Source organism: Crotalus tigris, unplaced genomic scaffold (genome assembly GCF_016545835.1).
Source record: "Crotalus tigris isolate CLP2741 ecotype Arizona unplaced genomic scaffold, ASM1654583v1 scf7180000018146.467361, whole genome shotgun sequence".
In the NCBI taxonomy this organism is placed as follows: domain Eukaryota; kingdom Metazoa; phylum Chordata; class Lepidosauria; order Squamata; family Viperidae; genus Crotalus; species Crotalus tigris.
Window position 1 is genome coordinate 23,490 of NW_024096846.1, and position 20,210 is coordinate 43,699.

General features: G+C 40.4%; 1 protein-coding gene across 1 annotated transcript in view; it reads left to right on the top strand.

The window, feature by feature from the left end:
- LOC120310206 (low-density lipoprotein receptor-related protein 1) overlaps positions 1-20,210 on the top strand; it is a 76,978-nt gene that overhangs the window by 17,571 nt on the left and 39,197 nt on the right. Inside the window, exons 11-24 of the mRNA XM_039348359.1 lie at positions 144-272; positions 2,191-2,310; positions 3,179-3,292; positions 4,819-4,968; positions 5,839-5,961; positions 6,635-6,751; positions 8,726-8,854; positions 10,522-10,644; positions 12,975-13,115; positions 14,109-14,296; positions 15,099-15,282; positions 18,036-18,121; positions 18,239-18,358; positions 18,606-18,793. Coding sequence (XP_039204293.1) covers positions 144-272; positions 2,191-2,310; positions 3,179-3,292; positions 4,819-4,968; positions 5,839-5,961; positions 6,635-6,751; positions 8,726-8,854; positions 10,522-10,644; positions 12,975-13,115; positions 14,109-14,296; positions 15,099-15,282; positions 18,036-18,121; positions 18,239-18,358; positions 18,606-18,793 — 1,912 coding nt within the window. The remainder of the gene's footprint in view (positions 1-143; positions 273-2,190; positions 2,311-3,178; positions 3,293-4,818; positions 4,969-5,838; positions 5,962-6,634; positions 6,752-8,725; positions 8,855-10,521; positions 10,645-12,974; positions 13,116-14,108; positions 14,297-15,098; positions 15,283-18,035; positions 18,122-18,238; positions 18,359-18,605; positions 18,794-20,210) is intronic.

A 20,210-nucleotide genomic window follows, 5' to 3' on the forward strand; every position in this document is an offset into this window, starting at 1 on the left:
TCATTTGCCAACTTAACCTATGCTCTTTCCAGATGTCCAGTCTAAACATATCTTCTGAATGGGATGTAAGGGCATATTTCAGTGAAACAGGAGTTGAGAGATGGATGTGTTTTCACAAATTTGTATGGTTCTCCCTTCCTTAGCTTCCAACTCCACCTGTAATATACATAATGAGTTTGAATGTGGAAATGGTGACTGCATTGACTTCCGTGAAACCTGTGATCGTGTGGCTCACTGCAAAGACAGATCAGATGAAAAGCCATCCTACTGCAGTAAGGTTCTTTCTCTCATTCTTCTTTTTTTCTCCTTTCGTCAGCTAGCCTGCTTGTGGAGAAGTTTTAACACTCTAGACCAGGGGTAGGCAACCTTGGCTCTTTTATGACTCGTGGACTTCAACTCCCAGAATTCCTGAGCCAGCATAGCTGGCTCAAGAATTCTGGGAGTTGAAGTCCACGAGTCATAAAAGAGCCAAGGTTGCCTACCCCTGCTCTAGACCAATGTTTCAAAACCTTGCAACTTTAAGACCAGTGGACTTCAATTCTAAGAATTCTCTCAGCCGGCTTTTCTGCTCTAGATAAACTAATCATTTTTGCACATATCTTGTATCCATTGCTTGGCAGGTTATCAGGGAAATTGTTGGAATATTTCTTTTCTTCTCTTCAAGCTTAAAAGGAGTATTTTTCTGTTTTGCTCTAAGTTTGTAGTTTGGGGGTTTATAAAAAGAAGATTTGGTAAATTTATCACATACCTTTGCATGGAAGCCAAATCTGCTGGACAGAATGAACTCACTCAAGGGTTACAAAAGTTGGAACGAAAAAAGATGAATCCCTAATCCTTCTCCACCCCTAGGCTCTGCTGAAACCTGGGATTTAGCTTGACTCTCTCTCTGTAATAATAATAATAATAATAATAATAATAGTAGTAGTAGTAGTAGTAGTAGTAGTAGTAGTAGTAGTAGTAGTAGTAGTAAAGTTGGAAGGGACCTTGGAGGTCATCTAGTCCAACCCCCTGCTCAGGCAAGAAACCCTACACCATTTTTCTCTCTCTCTCTACAACCCTACTCTCTCTCTCTTTGGGTGGAAAACTCAGAGTCATAAAAATCTGAAGCTCCTAACTGAAAGAGATGAGTCAGAGGCATGTTTCTATGCATCACAGCTATCCTGTATGCAACATCTTGTAAATATAGGTGTCAAGGTTCCAACAGATGAGACCAAATAAATCAGAACTCCAAGGCTAAAGGTTTCCTCAAAGAACATGTTTATTGGTTACATAGTATCAGCATGATCAAAAACGAAACCAAATCTGAAATCCCCTTCAAAGAGAAACACTATTACAAAGTTAAACTTTCCACCCCAGTGCTATGCAATCAGCCACATTCCCCAATAGAATAGTTTGGCGGACTTTCTAACCAAATGCTCATGCCCCCCCCCCCATAACTGACAGAAATGACCTTGGTTCCCATGGGACAGTGAAATGTTTAGACTAGCAGAAATCCTCTGCACCCCCTCCCAATCTTGTGGCAACCTAGAACGAGCAAGATGGCTGCAGCCAGGTTCATTGGAGAGTTGACAAATAGGCAAAGCAGTGTAGCTCCCCTTTCCAGCAAAATGCTCAATTTTCCAGAATTCCAGAGTAGGAATGCCTGTTGCATTTTTTTCCATCCACCTGCAAGCTGAGAGGAGGTAGATGTGCCAAACCTCCTAGGATTTGCTAGCTTTTGCTTACTTCAGGCCTTGCTAAATGTCTGTGGAAATTCTCAGTCGTTCAGGTTATAGTTGTCCCAGGGATGCTTTTTCATGAGGCAACTGGACTTTCTTGTTTTTCTTTGAAGACCTTTTGCTTCTCATCCAAGTGGCAAAACAGTTCCAAGAAAGCTCCACAACCGTTTGCCTTACTCGGGTGACCCTGATGATGACACAAAGAAACCTCCCAATGGCCTCAGTGTCTCTCTAAAAGAATGCAAATGACCAGCTGTCTGCAAGGAGTATTCCCCCACCATCCAGTCAGAGCTGAAGAAGCTTCTTGGATGAGAAGCGAAACGTTTTCGAAGAAAATTACAAGAAAGTCCAGTGGCCTCGTGAAAAAAAGCATCTTTGGGATTACTTCAGTCAATAATTAAATTACATTCCAATCCATTGTCTTTCCGCTACACACTCCCTGTTCTTTCTGTTGCTTGTGTTTGCCTTGCAGACAGCCGCAAGTGTAAGAAGGGCTACTTGCACTGTGCCAACAAACGGTGTATACCCATCAAGGACTGGTGCAACGGTGTGGATGATTGTGGGGACAACTCGGATGAAGTGCCTTGCAACAGTAAGCTTTAGGAGGGGAAGCCAGTCAGGAAGTATTGTATATGCTTCTTAACTTCATTTCTGAAGCAGTACAGTAATACTTCATTGTTTTCTGAAACAGTTCAATAATTAATTTAAAAAGTAAGTTATTAAGTAAAATTAAAGTAATTAAAGTAAAATTAAGTAATTCATTTAAAAATTAAGTTATTAAACACGTATATAGAAAATTGCTGGCTAAGCTTGAACCCCAATAAAGTCCCTGTGCTGTGTTAACTCTTTATTTGCCCTCCTTGTTCTTGCCAATCTGCCTCAGCTTAATTTTCCTTGGAACTTACTGTGAGAATAAAAAGATATATGACGCTGAGGTGCTGGGAGTAGGGAAAACATGCAATATGGCCAGGGCGTTTTGGAGCATGGATTTTTTTTTTTTTTTTTTTGTAGTGACAGATTAGCCCTAAATTCATTGAAGCCCCAAATAAATACTGGACACAGAAAGTCTTTTTCTTTTTCTGTTTGGCTTGTCCAGTTACCCAGCATTTTCCTTAAGAAAGATAAGCTTTGTCTTTGCAAGGCTTTGCTCCTTTTCTCTCCTAAATTCTGCAGCAGACCTGCTTGTCTGTCGGCTGTTGCCCGTTGCCTCAAAATGCTAAAGCTTACACAGCCGCCTTCCACAGCATCCCCCACATCCAGTGTTTGAAAACTCCGCTGTTTTATAGGCAGCTGTTACATCCCTAAGCCATCCCTCGACCGGGAAATTAAAGGGAAAAGATGGAAGTCACCCAGGGGTTTGCCAGTGCCCCACCATTTTTTGCCTTCTTTGTGGAGGAAGGGGAAGAGAAAATGGAGGCAGTTGCCGTAATGAGCCTGACTGGACTGCCCATTCTTTCCAGAGACAAGCTGTTCTCCGGCTGAGTTCCGCTGCCGGGATGGGACTTGCATTAGCAATTCCAGCCGCTGCAACCAACAGATTGACTGTGAAGATGCTTCTGACGAAATGAACTGCAGTGAGTGTTGCACAGTAGACACACAAAATGTTGATACGTGTCTTTTTCATCAGCCCCTCCCCAATCTTATAGCCCAAGGCAGGTTTTGCCCAGTCAGTTCACTCACTCCGTACAGGTAGTCTTCGACTTAACAATCACAGTTGAGCCCCAGATTTCTGTTGCTAAGTGGTTAAGCGAGTTTTGCCTCCATTTTGTGACCTTTCTTGCCACAGTTGTTAAGTGAATCATTGCAGTTGTTAAATTAGCAAGGTGGTTGTGAAGTGGATCTGGCTTCCCTCATTGACTCTGCTTGTCAGAAGGCTACAAAAGGTGATCAGGGGACCACGGGACTCGGCAACCGTCATAAATACAAGTCAGTTGCCAAGCGTCTGAATTCTGATCCTGTGACCATGGGGGTGCTGCAATGGTCATTTAAGTGTGAAAAATGGTCATGTGACTTTTTTTTCCAGTGCCGTTGTAATTTTGAACGGTTGGAATGGTTGTATGGTTGTAAGTAGTGGATTACCTGTAGATCATTCTTCTTGTTTTGGGTTAGTGAAGGCCACTCTTCCTTCAGGAGGAGGGCTTTTGGATTCCAGAGCCCCCACCCCCCAAAAAATCCCTAATATAGTCTGGGTAGCCTCACTCTGGCAGGGGTTTAGCCATGCGTTCTCTGATGTGGAGAAGTTGGAAGGAGTGATCCTCTGTGAAGCCTTGTGGAAATCTGGATTTTGAACTCTTCAAGAAAAGTCAGTAGTGAACGTTCTTCTCACGCCAAGCAGGGAAGATGCAAGAGATGTCCATTAGGCAGCTATGCTAAGAATCATAGTTCCATAATTGGACATAACACTAGAAACTCCCATATTTTATACAAGTGGGTCAGAATTTGATTGCTAGGGTATACCAATAAAAGGGGCTAACATAATTAGGAAAAAATAGGCTGCCCCATCAAGCTGAAGGTGTCTAGTACTTTGTTGCTATTGTAACTGAGGAAGTTTTGTTAGCATTGAATGACCTGCTTTCCATTATATGATGATATCAAGAGGAAAAATATCTCACCATTGCTCAAAAAGCAACTTCCTCTTTTGGATGAAAGAGCTCACTAGGGTAAAGGAGATTGTTTCCCCATTTTTCTGGCAGCTGGCTGCTACTATACCTGACACACACACCTGTGGATGGAGATAAGATAAATTTCTTCCACCATGGAAATGTGTCTGCCTATTTGATACTGAAAAGCCAGTCCTGCAGGGGTCACTCTCCCATTCACCCCACCGACCCCTTCTTTGTTTTTAAATATTGTTTGTTTTTATTTTCAATTGTGCATATTCTGATAGGCAGCTTTGGGAGAACTGTACCCTGAAAAGACAGGATATAAATAATTGCAATTATAATGCTGCTAAGGATTAGAAATTGAGGTGGCGTTATTCTGTGGCTCCACATTTTTTAACACAACTCACAGGGGCCTGATTTGCCTTTGCTCCATTAGGCCTGTTCAGTAAGTTTCTCAGAATTTACATACATTCAGTTTGTTTCTTCTCTTTTGGTAGCTGCCACCGACTGCAGCAGCTTTTTCAGATTGGGAGTGAAAAATGTCAATTTTCAGAAATGTGAGCATACATCGATGTGTTATGCTCCATCCTGGGTATGTGATGGCAGTAATGACTGTGGCGACTATTCAGATGAGCAGGATTGTCCAGGTAAGCACCTTCTAATGAAAGTCAGCCTTCTGACCATCCAAATCCTGAAGGACTTTGAAATCTGGTGAAATGGAACAAGCATTCAGAGAACTTGTATATGCAAGCAAGCTAGCACGCTTAGCCATTAAGCTAGAGAAGAATCCTTCCTTGGTCACTTTATCTTTCCCACAGAACTATTTGGGGAAAGAGAAAGATGATCTAAAATTTGAACAACCAGGAAGAAAACACACACACACACACACACACACACACACACACACACGTTCAACCTTCACTTAGTCTGCCCTGTCCACCCCCACTCCCCAAGGAAGAACTACCATTTGAATCTACCTGCACATGTACTCCCATCTATTAAGTCTGTAATCTATATTCCTTTTTCATAAGAAGAGGGGGGGAACGTTCATAAGAAGAGGGGGGGAACGTTTCTAGTGACAACAAGAACCTTTGCCTTACTCTTTAAACTATTCAGACATTGCTATCTTGAAAGACAGGACATAAGTAATTGTAAACTTTTGGAATCAGTAGAGCACACTGATTGTTTCTATTGCTAGGGGGCATTTTTAGCAATGTGTTTATTTCATATGGATTTTCCTGCTACATTTTAGATTGCTTGTAAGTTATTCTAGGGACTTCTGAATAGAAATGTATCTTAAAAAAAACCTGTTTGGTTGCTAGCAAAAAGTAAAATGCCCTTCTCCTTGGCCTGCCCCATCCATCCATTTATCTGATGACAAAGATGTGAAAAACACCAACATGGAGCCTCTGATCATTGTGTAATGCTTCTCTTTCTCTGTTCCCACCAACATAATACAATATAATGCATTTTCTATTTTCTATTCCTGCCTCTCCCCCCCCCATTGTCTTTCTCAGGCTCGACAAAAACTAAGTGCCCAGCTAACTACTTTGCCTGTCCAAGTGGGAGATGTATTCCCATGACCTGGACTTGTGATAAAGAGAATGACTGTGAGAATGGAGAGGATGAAACCCACTGCAGTAAGTCACTGTGTTATTTTTTTTTCCATAAATAATATTATTTTTAAAATAGAATAATCAGTAAATTCTGGGGAAAAAAATTCAAATAACATTCGTGATCTCTCTAGTCATTTGAGCCTAAAAAGGACTGGGCTTTGTTTTCAATTCCTTTGCCATGTATTTTGAAAGCCAGGAAAATCTACAGAGTAGTCTGGCTGCCAGAAGTTGCTATTCTGAATAGGATTTGCACCTCACATGGTGTCTGCCAGGTCTCTCTGTATAAATGGGGCATAGTATTCTCCATCAGTGTGACTGCTTGCATCCCACATTAAACTGTAGATCACATCACGACCAGTTGTAAGCTGAGGGCCTATACCGGTCCAGTATCTGGTTTTTTTTTTTTGTTTTTTTTTTACTATAAACAATGTTGCGCTTCAGTGGTTAGAATAGATGACCTAGACATTGGTATTTGAACATGGATCCTTTAGACATTTATATTTTATTGGCTTCTGTTAATCTAGATGAAATGTTAATATATATATATATATATATATATATATATCACTAGTCCATGTATGATATGCCATACACTAAATAAATCTGGGAAGAATGTTCCAATTTCATGGACTTCTTTGTGAGAAACTTTGGAATTGTTTGGAAGTGGTTATAACAAATGCCTGATTTCTTTTTCCAGATAAGTTCTGCTTCCCAGTGAAGTTTGAATGCAATAATCACCGGTGCATCTCTAAACAGTGGGTGTGTGATGGTGCAGATGACTGTGGTGATGGCTCTGATGAAGACCACCGTTGCAGTAAGTTTTGTTCCTGATTTGAAAAGGAGGAGGAGGAGGCGGCAAGCTGGTAAAATGGTTAGAATTTAACAAAATACAGGTTGAAATACGAAAAGAAAAAATGTGGATGCCCCGATAGGAGTTTGGTAGGATTGGATGGAATTCTAGTTACTAATCTAAGAGAGAGGTTGAGTGACTGATGCTAAGAACAAGGTGTTTGTGACATCATGAAAAGCGTCAAGTGTTTGATGAGGTGAACAATCAGTTGGTATCTGGAAGGCCTCTTAACATGATAGTATTGAAGGGCTGTCGTGGCGCAGTGGTTAGAATGCAGTGTTGCAGGCTAACTCTGCCCACAACCTGGAGTTCGATCCAGACTTGGCTAAAGATTCACTCAGTCTTCCATCCTTCCGAGGTTGGTAAAATGAGGACCCAGATTATTTGGGGCAATATGCTGACTTTGTAAACTGCTTAGAGGGCTGTGTGGCACTATGAAGTGATATATAAGTCTAAGTCCTATTGCTATTGTAATGGATGGGGAAATTATTCAAGTGGGCAGATCTCTATCATTTAGCTTAACATTGTCATGGTTTTTTTTTTCTTTGATTTTTATTTTTTCCTTCTTTTAAAAAAATGTTAAATCCGTTTTATAACTTAAGCTTATAAATGATTTCTACCTCAAAAAAGGCAGGGAACTCCCACTGATTTTGAGTAAAGCTGATTGAAGGAAAATACAGAGGGTCCTCCCCCCCCCCCAAAAAAAACCCCCAAACCAAAACAAAAACCCTAGCGGCAGAATATGGTGCCAGAGCCTTAATTTGCCCATCCCTGCCATTTACTAGTTTAAAAATCAACCTGTGTGGTTTTGATTATGATGAGAGATGCTTCACAACAAATCAAAGGGGGGAAAAAAGATGGTAACAGGTGTTAAAAGGTGGGTTGAATCCTTTTTCAGTCCTAGTTGCTTTCAGTCCCCAAAGAACGCACAATTCAGTGCAAGATCGAAATAATGCCTAATTCAGATCATGATTTCTGGAGAAATCCTTTCTAGTGCTCAATATGTCTTCCCAACAGAAATTAACAGAATACAGGACCACCGAGTTTCGTGATTATTTGGAATGAGCACAGAAATTTGCCACTCATGCCCTTGTCGATTCCTATGTGGGAATCAGCTTCTCCAGTAAGCCGCCCCTGTACTGACTGGACAGTCTCAATATGCCGTGTGACGCCCTAGCTATGGGATTTGCATTGGTAACCCTTCTATATCTGAATGCCATTCAAACACTCGGTTGTAAAACCTCATAGCTCAGGGTTCAGCTGTCTGAAGCCTGCTCTGTTTAGATTTTGCCTGCTCCAGCCCAAAGCACATCTCTGCTGAAGATGCCTGCTTATAGTGACCCGTGTGATAAGGGCTTCCTCTCTTCTGTAACTGCTCGCTTTCTCTCTTCTTCTTCCCCTCCCCTCAGCAAAGGTAGCTTCCGTTGTCATGGCATTCTGGAAGCTTGATGATTCTTTAGAAGGCTTTTGGGTTTGAACTCTGCAGAGCTCCTGAGGCGTAGAATATTCTGTAATTAGTTGTAACTTTAAACGTTTTATTGTTTATATATTTTTATTGTATTTTACTGCTGCACTGGCTTCCTGTCAGGTTGCATAGGCTTTATCTCACACTCCTACACACTGCTTAAGTCAGTTGAGCAAAGTAGTCTATACATTCGTAGAGAAATAAAAATTTGCTCCTGATCTAAGTCATTTTTGATGCCCTGAAAGTTAAAAATTAAAAAAAAAACTAATGTGTTGTTTGTAAAAGGGAAGAAAAAGAAAAGCTGAGATCAAAGCTTTCTTCGTTCCAGTAGCAGTTAAAAAAAAGGGGAGGTGTGGATGTGTGAAATGCGTGTGTGATGTGAAAAAAATGTGGGAAGGTTATAAGAAAAACCACAAATTTCTGAATTTTGAATTTGTCAGGCTCAGTACTTGTTCATCTTTTGGCTTCTTTAGGTCATACTACTTGTGCTGCAGGAACCTTCCAGTGCCCAAACACCTACCTATGTGTCCCACAACGCTGGCTATGTGATGGAGATAGAGATTGTCCTGATGGGGCTGATGAAATTGTGTCTGCTGGATGCTGTGAGTTACTACTTCTTCTTCTCCTTCTCTTCTCCTCCTCCTCCTCCTCCTCCTCCTTCTTCTTCTTCTTAACATTCTATATTTGATTATAGTCTCTTGCTGGAAGTCTGATGAATTCTTGCTGTTACTCATTTTGCTGTTGGTTACCTTAAGAGGCAAGCGAAGCTTCTGCTGTATTTCATCTTCGTAAACAAGACTTTGTCTGTATATTTTAGTACACAGTCCCACTGTGTGTAAGAATAGGACTTGGTGATAAAGGCTGTCAGAGAGGAAGGAGAATAAAAATGATGAGTACCAAATCCCTCCTTATGAGATATCAGTCAAAGCTGGGCACCTCATGCTTTTCTGATGATTTGGATCAGGAGGTTTTATTTGTGAAAGAGGCTGGTTTTCCTATAGTGTTTTGGGAAAGTTAGGGATAAAATAATAAGATACTGCGTTCAAAAATTGACTTCTTTGACCAGTTTTACATGTTTCACATAGCCATGACCAGATACAAGAGGGCCTAATGTGTTGAGATAATGAGATGCCCTATTTCGATAGCCTGTCATAGGAAGCAAAGGGGAAATGATGCAATAAGATCTGTAACTGATAGTATTGTCAGCTGTATAAATCTCAATCTTGCTTTGATCAAGACTCTAGAAAGAGTACAGAGAAGAGCAACAAAGATGATTAGGGGACTGGAGGCTAAAATATATAAGGAATGGTTGCTGGAATTGGGTATGTCTAGTTTAATGAAGAGAAGGACGAGGGAGGACATGATAGCAGTGTTCCAATATCTCAGGGGCTGCCACAAAGAAGAGGGAGTCAAGCTATTTTCCAAAGTGCCTGAAGTAGGACAAGAAGCAACGGATGGAAACTAATCAAGGAGAGAAGCAACCTAGAACTAAGGAGAAACTTCCTGACAGTTAGAACAATTAACCAGTGGAACAACCTGCCTTCAGAAGCTGTGAATGCTCCAACACTGGAAGTTTTTAAGAAGAGACTGGACAGCCATTTGTCCAAAATGGTGTAGGGTTTCCTGCTTCAGCAGGAGGTTGGACTCGATGACCTCCAAGGTCCCTTCCAACTACTACTACTACTACTACTACTACTACTACTACTACTACTACTACTTCTTCTTCTTCTTCTTCTTCTTCTTCTTCTTATTATTATTATTATTATTATTATTATTATTATTATTATTATTATTATATTCTTAGTAATCACATATAGCGCCAGTATTTTGGTGCATCTTATTTTGTTTCAGTAATTTCGTTGTATCATGCATGAGTTATATAATTTGCATCATCCCAGAAAGAGTGAAATTGAAAATGTTCTTCTTTCTTCAGAACGGGCGGACATTCACCATTGCCTCTGGTGGCGGTGGTGGGTAAATTATCCCCAAAAAGTCAGGGGAACAATTTTCACCATTTCTTCCTAGGAGAAGAAATGCTGTCTGGAAGCAAAACGGTTGCATCTTTGGTTTTCTTTTCTGTGACGGTGATAAGAACAAATGCACAGTGGAAAGAAGTAATTGTATGAATTTGCTCACAGTTCTCTTTATTAAAATGTACACATGTCATGCATTTTGCAATTAATAAGAACTGATTGTGGTACAGTGAAAAGAACCGAACTACACCGAGGGATATGGCATAACTGATTTCATTTGTAATCTGTGGTTTCAGTATATAACAACACCTGTGATGAACGGGAATTTATGTGCAACAACCAGCAGTGCATCCCAAAACATTTTGTGTGTGATCACGATGATGACTGCGGTGATGGTTCTGATGAATCCCCAGATTGTGGTAAGTGCCGGCCTAGAATTAGCTTAACCATGGGAGCAATTTTTATTAGCTTACTGCCAAATCAAATTTGGCTATCTGAAGGCAATTGAAATCAGCTGAAAGCAAAATAATTATATTTTAATTTATTATTTATATAATTATTATGTAGACTATTTTAAGAGCTATGAGAAAAATGTGCAAATTAAGAAACTATTTGCTGGCTTTTATGATAGCTTAATTTGAAGAAGTTAGATTGTAATTAAACTTTCACCCTGTACGAAAGACATTCCCCAATTGTTCTCTAAGAGCCAATTTGCTATAGTGGTTCTTACGTGAGCAGGCTGTTTTGGGGGCCCAGAAGCACTTCCAGACAACCCTTGACCATACTGTAATTTTAGCTAACAGATAGCATAGACTCTTTTGCTTTTGCAAGTTAGGTCATTTACATGAAAATAGACAAAGAAATCTAGGTGCTGAGCGTACAAGGTGCCCCCTCCCCAATCAATTCACAGTTATCAGTTTTGTGAAGAAAAAGTTTTGGGAGAAAAACTTTGAACCCCACCCAGTCTTTTAGTCATCCTGGATCTAGATTTGATGCTTTCAATTCCTTTAGTTCAGTGCTTTTCTCCATTGGCAGTTTTAAGGTGTATGGACTGTTGTAGCTAATGCCTGGACAGTTTGGTTGAAAAGGACTTGGGTAAGTGAGAATAATTGTATAAATGTGCAAGATCACACCATTGAATCTTCATGTATTCCATCAAAACCTGAAGTGCCCCAATCTTTGGTTGAAAGTGATTTGTATGTGTTCCTAATTATTTTCCAGTTTGATAACTAGGGCTGAGTGTTTTATATGCTCCAGACACATCTATCTGGGAAACCCAAGCAGAAAACAAAAGGGATCTGAGATTTGTATGTGCATAAGTGAAGGACTATAAGCCTAACCTGGATGTGTGTGTAACACGGATATGTGATATTTAATCTGTTTAGTATATTTATGAATAAATTATAAGGCTGCAGTAAAGATGTGCTGGTCAGAGATATAAACACGTGCATATTTTGATGGGAAGACAATGCCACGTTGCTTGCTGAAAACTCAAATGTTTTCCAGCAAATGTTATATAGATTGCATGATGGTTTGAAGGGTAGGAGCCTGAAGATTGATCTATCAAATATCAAGGTAGTTGTGTTTGACAAGAAAAATGGAGTGAAAAATTGCAAGTTAGACATAAATGGTGAAAACGTAGAGGAAGCTGGTGAATTTGTGTACCTGGGTAGAATGATGACTGAAGGCGGGGAAATGGATAGGTTTCTAATACATGCAAACATCGATAGGTGGGTAGTATCCAATATGTTTCTCAAAAGAAGTGAAAATGGTCATGGATGACTATATCTACTTTATCACTTGGAAGTAAGATTTAGGGCTGTAAGGAGAAACATGAAAATAAGTTGAATGCAGCAGGTTTGGGGTACTGAAGAAGTGTATATTATAAAATAGGAGAGAGGCCAGGAATTTGTAAGTGCTGAATGAATTTACAAAACTGAGTAACTAGTATGGAAGAATTATGTTTAGGTACGTTTAGTGATATAGAGAGTATAAATGGGGGTCAAATTACAGAACAGATATACTGATAATCCTTGACTTACCCCATTCCATTTGGTGACTGTTCGAAATTACAACACCGCTGAAAATAGTGACTTATGACCATTTTTCACACTTAGACTGTTGCAGCATCTCCATGGTCACGTGATCAAAATTCAGACACTTGGCAACTGACTCATATTTATGACGGTTGCAAAGTCAGTGGGGAAGCCAGAATCACTTAACAACCATGTTACTAACTTAACAACTGCAGTGATTCACTTAGCAACTGTGGCAAGAAAGATCGTAAAATGGGGCAAAATTCACTTAACAAAAGTTTCTCTTAACCACAGAAATTTTGGGCTCAGTTGTGGTTGTACGTTGAGGACTACCATATAAAAGAAGGATGAATGAGTGAAAGGAAAGAAGGACAGAATTAATGAGAACCTCAAAAAGAGAGAGGTGGGAAGGTTAAAGAATGTACGAATTGGTGAATTGTTATGGAAGCAAGGATGGTTTTCAAGGATAGAACAAAACGGAGAAGTACAATAAATAATACTGGTATAAATTAGATTGGTTAGGTTTCTATTTTTATCTCTTCGTTGCCTCACTACCTCTTACGCTTTTTCTGCATTTTGCATAATATTACTTACACTAAAGCAAATAGAGTGTTCTTCAAATGTATGTTGATCCTGTCACATGATTTTAAAAAAAAAGGCACCATTGTGTCATGGCCTGATTTCTTATCCCCTCCGCTTTTGGCCTTCCCCAGAGTACCCCACTTGTAGCTCCAACGAGTTCCGTTGTGCTAATGGCCGATGTCTGAGCAACAAACTGTGGGAGTGTGACGGCGAGTTTGACTGCCATGATCAATCTGATGAAGCCCCCAAGAATCCAAGATGCTCTAGCCCTGGTAGGTCTCCAAAGGTTTGGGGTTGGGGGGGGTGGCCACTTGTACTTTTGTTGGTTTATAGCAAGTCCACGGTCAGAAAGAGTGAGAACAAAATGGAGCTCTCTTTTAATGGGTCTGTTCCTAGTTAATTAGTAACCCAGCAACAGGATTCTATGTACTTTTTAAAAAGCACTGGGAATCTTCAATTAATCTAGAGCAGTGGCTCCCAACCTTTTCTATACCCCACACACTTAGAATGCTTCTGATACATTCTCGCACCCCTTACAAAAGTTTGAAATAACGGCAACAAATTATGCACATACACTATCATTTTGAAAAGCCAAGTTTTTGCACCTCTTGGAATATCGTCTCGCACCCCTGGTTGGGAACCCCTGATCTAGAGGGAGGAGTCGGATTGTTGTATAGTATGGGAGCTGATCCCACCACCCTAGAGGTGTCCTGTCTTGTTCCATGAACACAGATCAATGCCATTCTCATTTTTTTAAAGCTATAAAAAGTTATATTTAATTTAAAAAGCTATAAATAAGAACATCCTCCACACTGAGAGAGGTTTTGTAGAAGGTTTGTTACCTGATTGGAAGAGAACGCTGCAAAAATCACTACTTGCCCTCTTTGAGGGACAAATTAGGTTGCCATCTAAGCTTGAATTATTAAGGATAATTCATTAAGTATGTCGTTTAGATAGTGAGGTCTTTTTATTATCAAGTGCTTTTGTTACTGAATTGTGTTTAATATCATGGGTAGCGATACACTTGGAATTTTAGAGGGGGAGATCATGCTTTGTAATGAAGCCCCTTGGGTGTCATGTCTACAGGAAGTTGTTTAAATATACAACTCTGGCTGGAAACAGGTTGACTCACATGCAGAGAAGGTTGTGCTCGTTAGCTCTTGGGAGATGGCTTTAAAGTTGTAAATATGGAAAGGTACTTGGTGGGTGGAAGAAAAACCCACTGCTTTGAGATCAGTCCTAATGATTTCTCACTATCATTTCAGAGAGCAAGTGCAATGATACCTTTTATCTCTGCCACAATGAGCAGTGCATCTCCAACAGTTTGCTTTGTGACAACAACGATGACTGTGGGGATGGCTCTGATGAGCTGAACTGTTTCATCAATGAATGTCTGAACAAGAAGCAGACTGGCTGCTCCCAGGAGTGTGAGGACCTCAAAATTGGCTACAAGGTTGGGCTGTAGTTTCTTTTTCTCTGCTTTGGGGAAGAGGGTGTATCAAGACCAAGGCCTACCGCCAGGCAGTTAGAGGTGATATACTGTTTGATACACTGTTGGAGTCAGAAAACGATTAGGTATATACTTTATTGTTAGTTTTCCTGCCATGGAGTTACAAATTAATGGGCAGAGTACATGGCTTAGGTTCAAGAAGATGTAAGTATTGGCCATACCTGATGAATCTACTTTGATATGCCATAAAACCTTGAGTGTTTTAGGTTCTTAAATATGCCAAATCAATAACATATTTCTAGATGTAGAAATAGAGGTTTCACAGCTGAGGCATCTGCACCCAGAGTTGAATAGGTATTCACTGCAAATCCTTGTGCAACATTTTCTTCACTTCATCATTATAATATAGAAAGAATTTCGGAGGGAAAAATTACTCTTACAGCTGACTAGTTGGGAATGATCGATTCTGGTTGAGAACTAGCAGGAGATCAGTATGTATTTTATATCTATCCCATAGCCTGTGTCGTCCTGTCAATTGAGTTTGTTGTAAGGCAGTGTTTCCCAAACTTGACAATTTTAAGGCATGAGGACTTCAACTCCCAGAATTCCACAGCCAGCAATGCTGCCTGTGGAATTCTGGGAGTTGAAGTCCACATGCCTTAAAATTGTCAAGTTTGGGAAACACTGTTGTAAGGCAAAGTCAGGGAAAGAAAATATTTTCTTCTCCCCCCAGTGAATGAGAGAGGGATTGTGTTTCCCAGGGTCCTCCCTATAAACATGTAGTGACTTTCTGCTGCCCCTGCAGTGCAGATGCCGCCCTGGGTTCCAGCTGAAGTATGATGGCAAGACTTGCATTGACGTTGACGAGTGCACAACCACCTTCCCCTGCAGCCAGATTTGCATCAACACCCACGGAAGCTTTAAGTGTATGTGTATAGATGGCTACGTTCTGAAGCCTGATGATCCAACCAGCTGCAAAGCTGTCACAGGTAATACTGACTCTTACGAACTGCAAAAGTTCCTGACATTTGGGAGTGTGAGTCAAAGATTCAGAGTTTGGCAAGATTTGTTTGGTGGGCCAAGAGTTGAATAAGATGCAACAAATTGAAAGAGTGTCTCTTAGATTGCTTCTGACCTCATTGGAATTAGTCCTATGCCTCAGCCATAGTGGAAGTGTTTGGGGCCTTGGAACACATCAGAAATAATCCAAAGAGCCTCAGGTACTTCTAGTGAGTTCAGAACAACCCACATCAAATTTGGAACTATTGTTTCAGCTTCAAAGGGCTTCTAATAGAAAAGCTGTATATAGGTGTAGCCTGGGCCTTCCCTAGGCTGTGTTTATCTGAGAAGCCATTTGGGTCTAATACTCAAGCCCCACCACATGCTGAGCTACTAACTTCATAATTCCTGCTGTTTTTCAGAGGACACCTCACCTGGTGTCCTTCCTTTCTTTGCATCAAAAGTGCAAAAGATGAAATAATTTCAATAATGCCGCCTTTTTACTTTTTCAGCTAAGTTCTCTGCTTGGGAAATTGACCAATCTTACTACAGATAAACATATCATCTATCTATCTATCTATCTATCTATCTATCTATCTATCTATCTATCTATCTATCTATCTATCTATCTATCTATCTATCTATCTATCTATCTACCTATCTTGCTTAAAAAGATAAATATCAAACTGCCATTTAACTTTAAACCTTAAAATGTATACATGCAACATTGTGGAAAAGGAGTTAGGCACGTTCTTTGATCAGAATCAGCAGCTTAATAGCAGCTGAGCAGAAAATCCATAATTGTGAAAAAGAGATGCTCCAGGCAGACAACAAATAAACACTGTTTCCCTGCAAGATGGAAGATGATGAAATTTAAGATACAGATTACCAAAAGATTATTAAAAAAATATTCCCAGCCAGTCTGATGAATTGTAATGCAAGACCAAGGATACACAATCATTTTTTTCTAATTTATCAATTGGAGCATTAGACTTGACTCAGCAGCACACACACAAAAGAAACAATTTAAGACAAACCTTGGGCAAAACACAAAGAGCTCTTTCTGCAGAAATAACCGTTTATCTTAAAGCACAAACTCTTGCTTCCTCTTATCTGCCTTTCTTTTTTTCCTGGAAATTCAAGCTTTAAATGTGAGATTCTGAGAAACAATGTTGCTCCACTCTTTTCTCAATCTCAGTCCCATAGCTTCTCTTTGTGTCTGGTTCAGTGAATTGTCGGTCCTGCTTCTTTTTTATTTATTTTTTTAAGTAATTTTTTCTAGAAGAAAACTTTACAAAGACTTTAAAAACTACAGGAACAACAAAGAAGAAATAGGAAAAAAGATTATAAAGGGGTAAAAGAAAAAGTGAAGAACATTTTTTTTTAAAAAAAAAAGGCAAGAAAAAGAAAGATACTGGAAAGAGCGACTTCCAATCATCTTTCCAGAAGTTACAAATATAACAGTTACCATCTTCACATTCCCCTACAGGTAGACTTAGACTTGCAACCATAATTGAGCTTCAAATTATGGTCATATAAGCTGTGCCAAATGTTAAATGGGTTACCACATAACTACAGCAGATGTTATATACTTTTTTTTGCACCAGTTGTTAGGTAAATGCAGCATCCACAAAGTGAACGTGGCAGTCATTAAAGAAATCCATTTTCCATAATGTCGGGGTTTTTTTTGTTATTGTTTTTTGCCGGAAACCAGAACTAAATGTAAATTTCCGGCAAAAATATCGTAAATTCAGGCTGTGTGACACTACAAACAGCCATACACGTGGGCCAGTTACCGAGCCCACACAATGCAGTCACATAACTGTGGGATGATAGAGCAGCATCAGAACTTTGAATCCGAGTCACAAGTAGCCAAGGGATTGTACATTGTCACTTTGAATGGTCACTAAGCTACCGGCCATAAGTGGGTGACTAGCTGTATTGCATATCATAGTTGCCTGCTGCCTGTTTTAAATCTCCTCTGTCTCTTTAAAAGATCTTAAATGTTGTATCTCCTGAATAATCTGAGGTGGCGCAGCAGTTAGAGTGCAGGCCACTTTAGTTGACTGTGTTCAGCAGGTCAGCGGTTCAAATATCACCGGCTCAAGGTTGACTCAGCCTTCCATCCTTCCGGGGTAGGTAAAATGAGGACCCAGATTGTTGGGGGCAATGTAAATATATATATATATATATATATATATATATATATATATATATATATATACAGGTTTTCGCGGGTATTTGTATATAGGTCTTTGGTTGTTCGGGTTTTCTCCCGCGTAAAATTGGAAGTGTCTTGGCACACGAAGTCACATTCGTCATCTTCAGGCTGGTGTTTTTAGCTTCTTGCTTTGAGCAGCAAATTGCTGCTCAAAGCAAGAAGCTAAAAACACCAGCCTGAAGATGACGAATGTGACTTCGTCGAAACGTTGCCAAGACACTTCCAATTTTAAGAGAACGACCTATATATATATATATATATATATATATATATATATATATATATATATATATATATATATACACACATACACACACATTGCTTATTGCATTTAAAGCGGTATATAAGGCTCATAAATAAAATAAATAAATAAATAAATAATGGGAATGATTGAAGCATCTCTCTGTGGCAGATTCAATTTGCAAGTGATGGGAAGGTGAAAAATGAGGAAATTAGAGGAGCACTGGGATTTCCCAGCATTTAGTGACCCTCTGACACCCCTCCCTTACTTCCTTTTAACAGATGATGAACCTTTCTTGATTTTTGCTAATCGGTACTACCTAAGAAAGCTTAGTCTGGATGGCTCCAACTACACATTGATTAAACAGGTAACGTTGGGGGGGGGGTGAGGGCCAAATATAAAGTCTGCATATAATACTGGAATGGTTTATTCCTTAGCCACATGTAAGAATGTTTTTTTTTTTTTTTTGTCTTGATGGTTTTAGGGGCTGAATAATGCTGTAGCTTTGGACTTTGACTACCGGGAACAAATGATCTACTGGACTGATGTTACCACACAGGGCAGTATGATCCGCCGCATGAACATCAATGGCAGCAATGTACAGGTGAGTTTCCCTGGTCCATGTGGCCTGTTTGCCTTCTAGCTGAAGCCTGTGCTCTTTTCTGGTATGATCAGCTTTTCTATACCCAAGCAGTTTTTCACTCCAGACTCAAGAAAAACTCTGCTGAAGTGAAACTCTTATCTCTTCCCATTCTAAGGCAAACACGGCTGGTCCCTAATAGGAGAGAAATCCCAGTTCCTTTTTTTTTTAGCTTTCGTTGATATCCACATTTTCTCCTCTTCACTTCCAGGTTCTACACCGCACTGGGCTAAGCAATCCCGATGGACTGGCTGTGGACTGGGTGGGTGGAAACTTGTACTGGTGTGACAAGGGAAGGGATACTATTGAAGTGTCAAAGCTCAACGGGGCTTACCGCACCGTGCTGGTGAACACAGGACTCCGGGAGCCTCGAGCATTAGTGGTGGATGTACAGAATGGGTAAGTTTCCCAAATGCATGAGGATTCATTTACTTAGTCTGGCTGGCACCTTTCTTTATCCAGCACCTGCATTCTTTGTTCATCCCTGACACCCCCATTGCATGAATGATGTAATGTTTCATTGTTTTACTCTTAACTAGTTAATTTAGTCACTAAAACCATATACCGTAAATGCCAGCGTATAAGGCGACTTCGCGAGCGCTGAAATCGGCACCAAAGACGGGGATCGTCTTATACGCCGAGTCGTCTTATACGCCGGAAATAATGGTAGTTTCCGGCGTATAAGACGACGTTCTAGGAATGCGGCCCGGCGATAAAGATGGGGGTCGTCTTATACGCCGGGTCGCCTTGTACGCCGGCCTATAAGGCTTAAATGTTAAGAGTTAATGAACCAGAGCAGAAAATTCTGGGAATAGGCCATTTCTTGATCTATTGCCACCTTTTAAAGGACAGTCAGGTTCTGCTTAAGTGACAAGGGGCAGCAGAAGTAGCAGACGATCTCCCCTTTGTGAGATCCCCTTAGATCAGTGGTTCTCAACCTTTCTAATGTCGCGACCCCATAATACAGTTCCCCATGTTGTGGTAACCCCCAACCACTTATACATCACCAGGTGCCAGGGGCGTGGCCAAAGAAAAGGGGGAAAAAATGGCAGACAGCCTTGTTTGGTGACCCCCGTGAAATGGTCGTTCGACCCCAAATGGGGTCCCGACCCACAGGTTGAGAATCACTGCCTTAGATATAGTATAATTGGGTGCATGAATTGGCTACAGTTTTTGACAACCGTTCTGCAGTGGAGGCTGGGGGCTTTGGCTTCATAGAACAAGTATAATGTTTCCCAATGTGTTAACCTTCTTGGAGGGGGATAGGACCCTTTTTCATATCTTGTTAGATTGGATAGGGAAGCTTCTCTCACTTCTCTAATGCAATGAATTTGTTGCCCATTATCAGCACCATGTCCATTTTTATAAAACAGGTAGTCCTCGACTTACTGTCACAATCACAGGTAGTTGTTAAGTTAGTAACACGTTGTTAAAGTGAATCTGCCTTCCCCATTGACTTTGCCTGGAAGAAGGTCACCAAAGGTGATCACGTGATCCTGGACATTGCAATTGTCATAAATATGAGTCAGTTGCCAAGCATGTGAATTTTGATCGCATGTCCGTGGGGTACTGCAACGGTCGGAAGTGTGAAGAACAGTTATAAGTCACTTTTTGCAGTGCCGTTGTAACTTTGAACAGTCACTAAATGAACTGTTGTAAGTTGAGGACTACCTGTATTATTTTATACCATTGTGAATTTAAGATTTTAACAAGATGGGAGAAAGAGAGTCAGTTTGCTCTAGAGCAGGGGTCTTCAAACTTGGCCCTTTTATGACTTGTGGACTTCAACTCCCAGAATTCCTCAGCCAGGCATGCC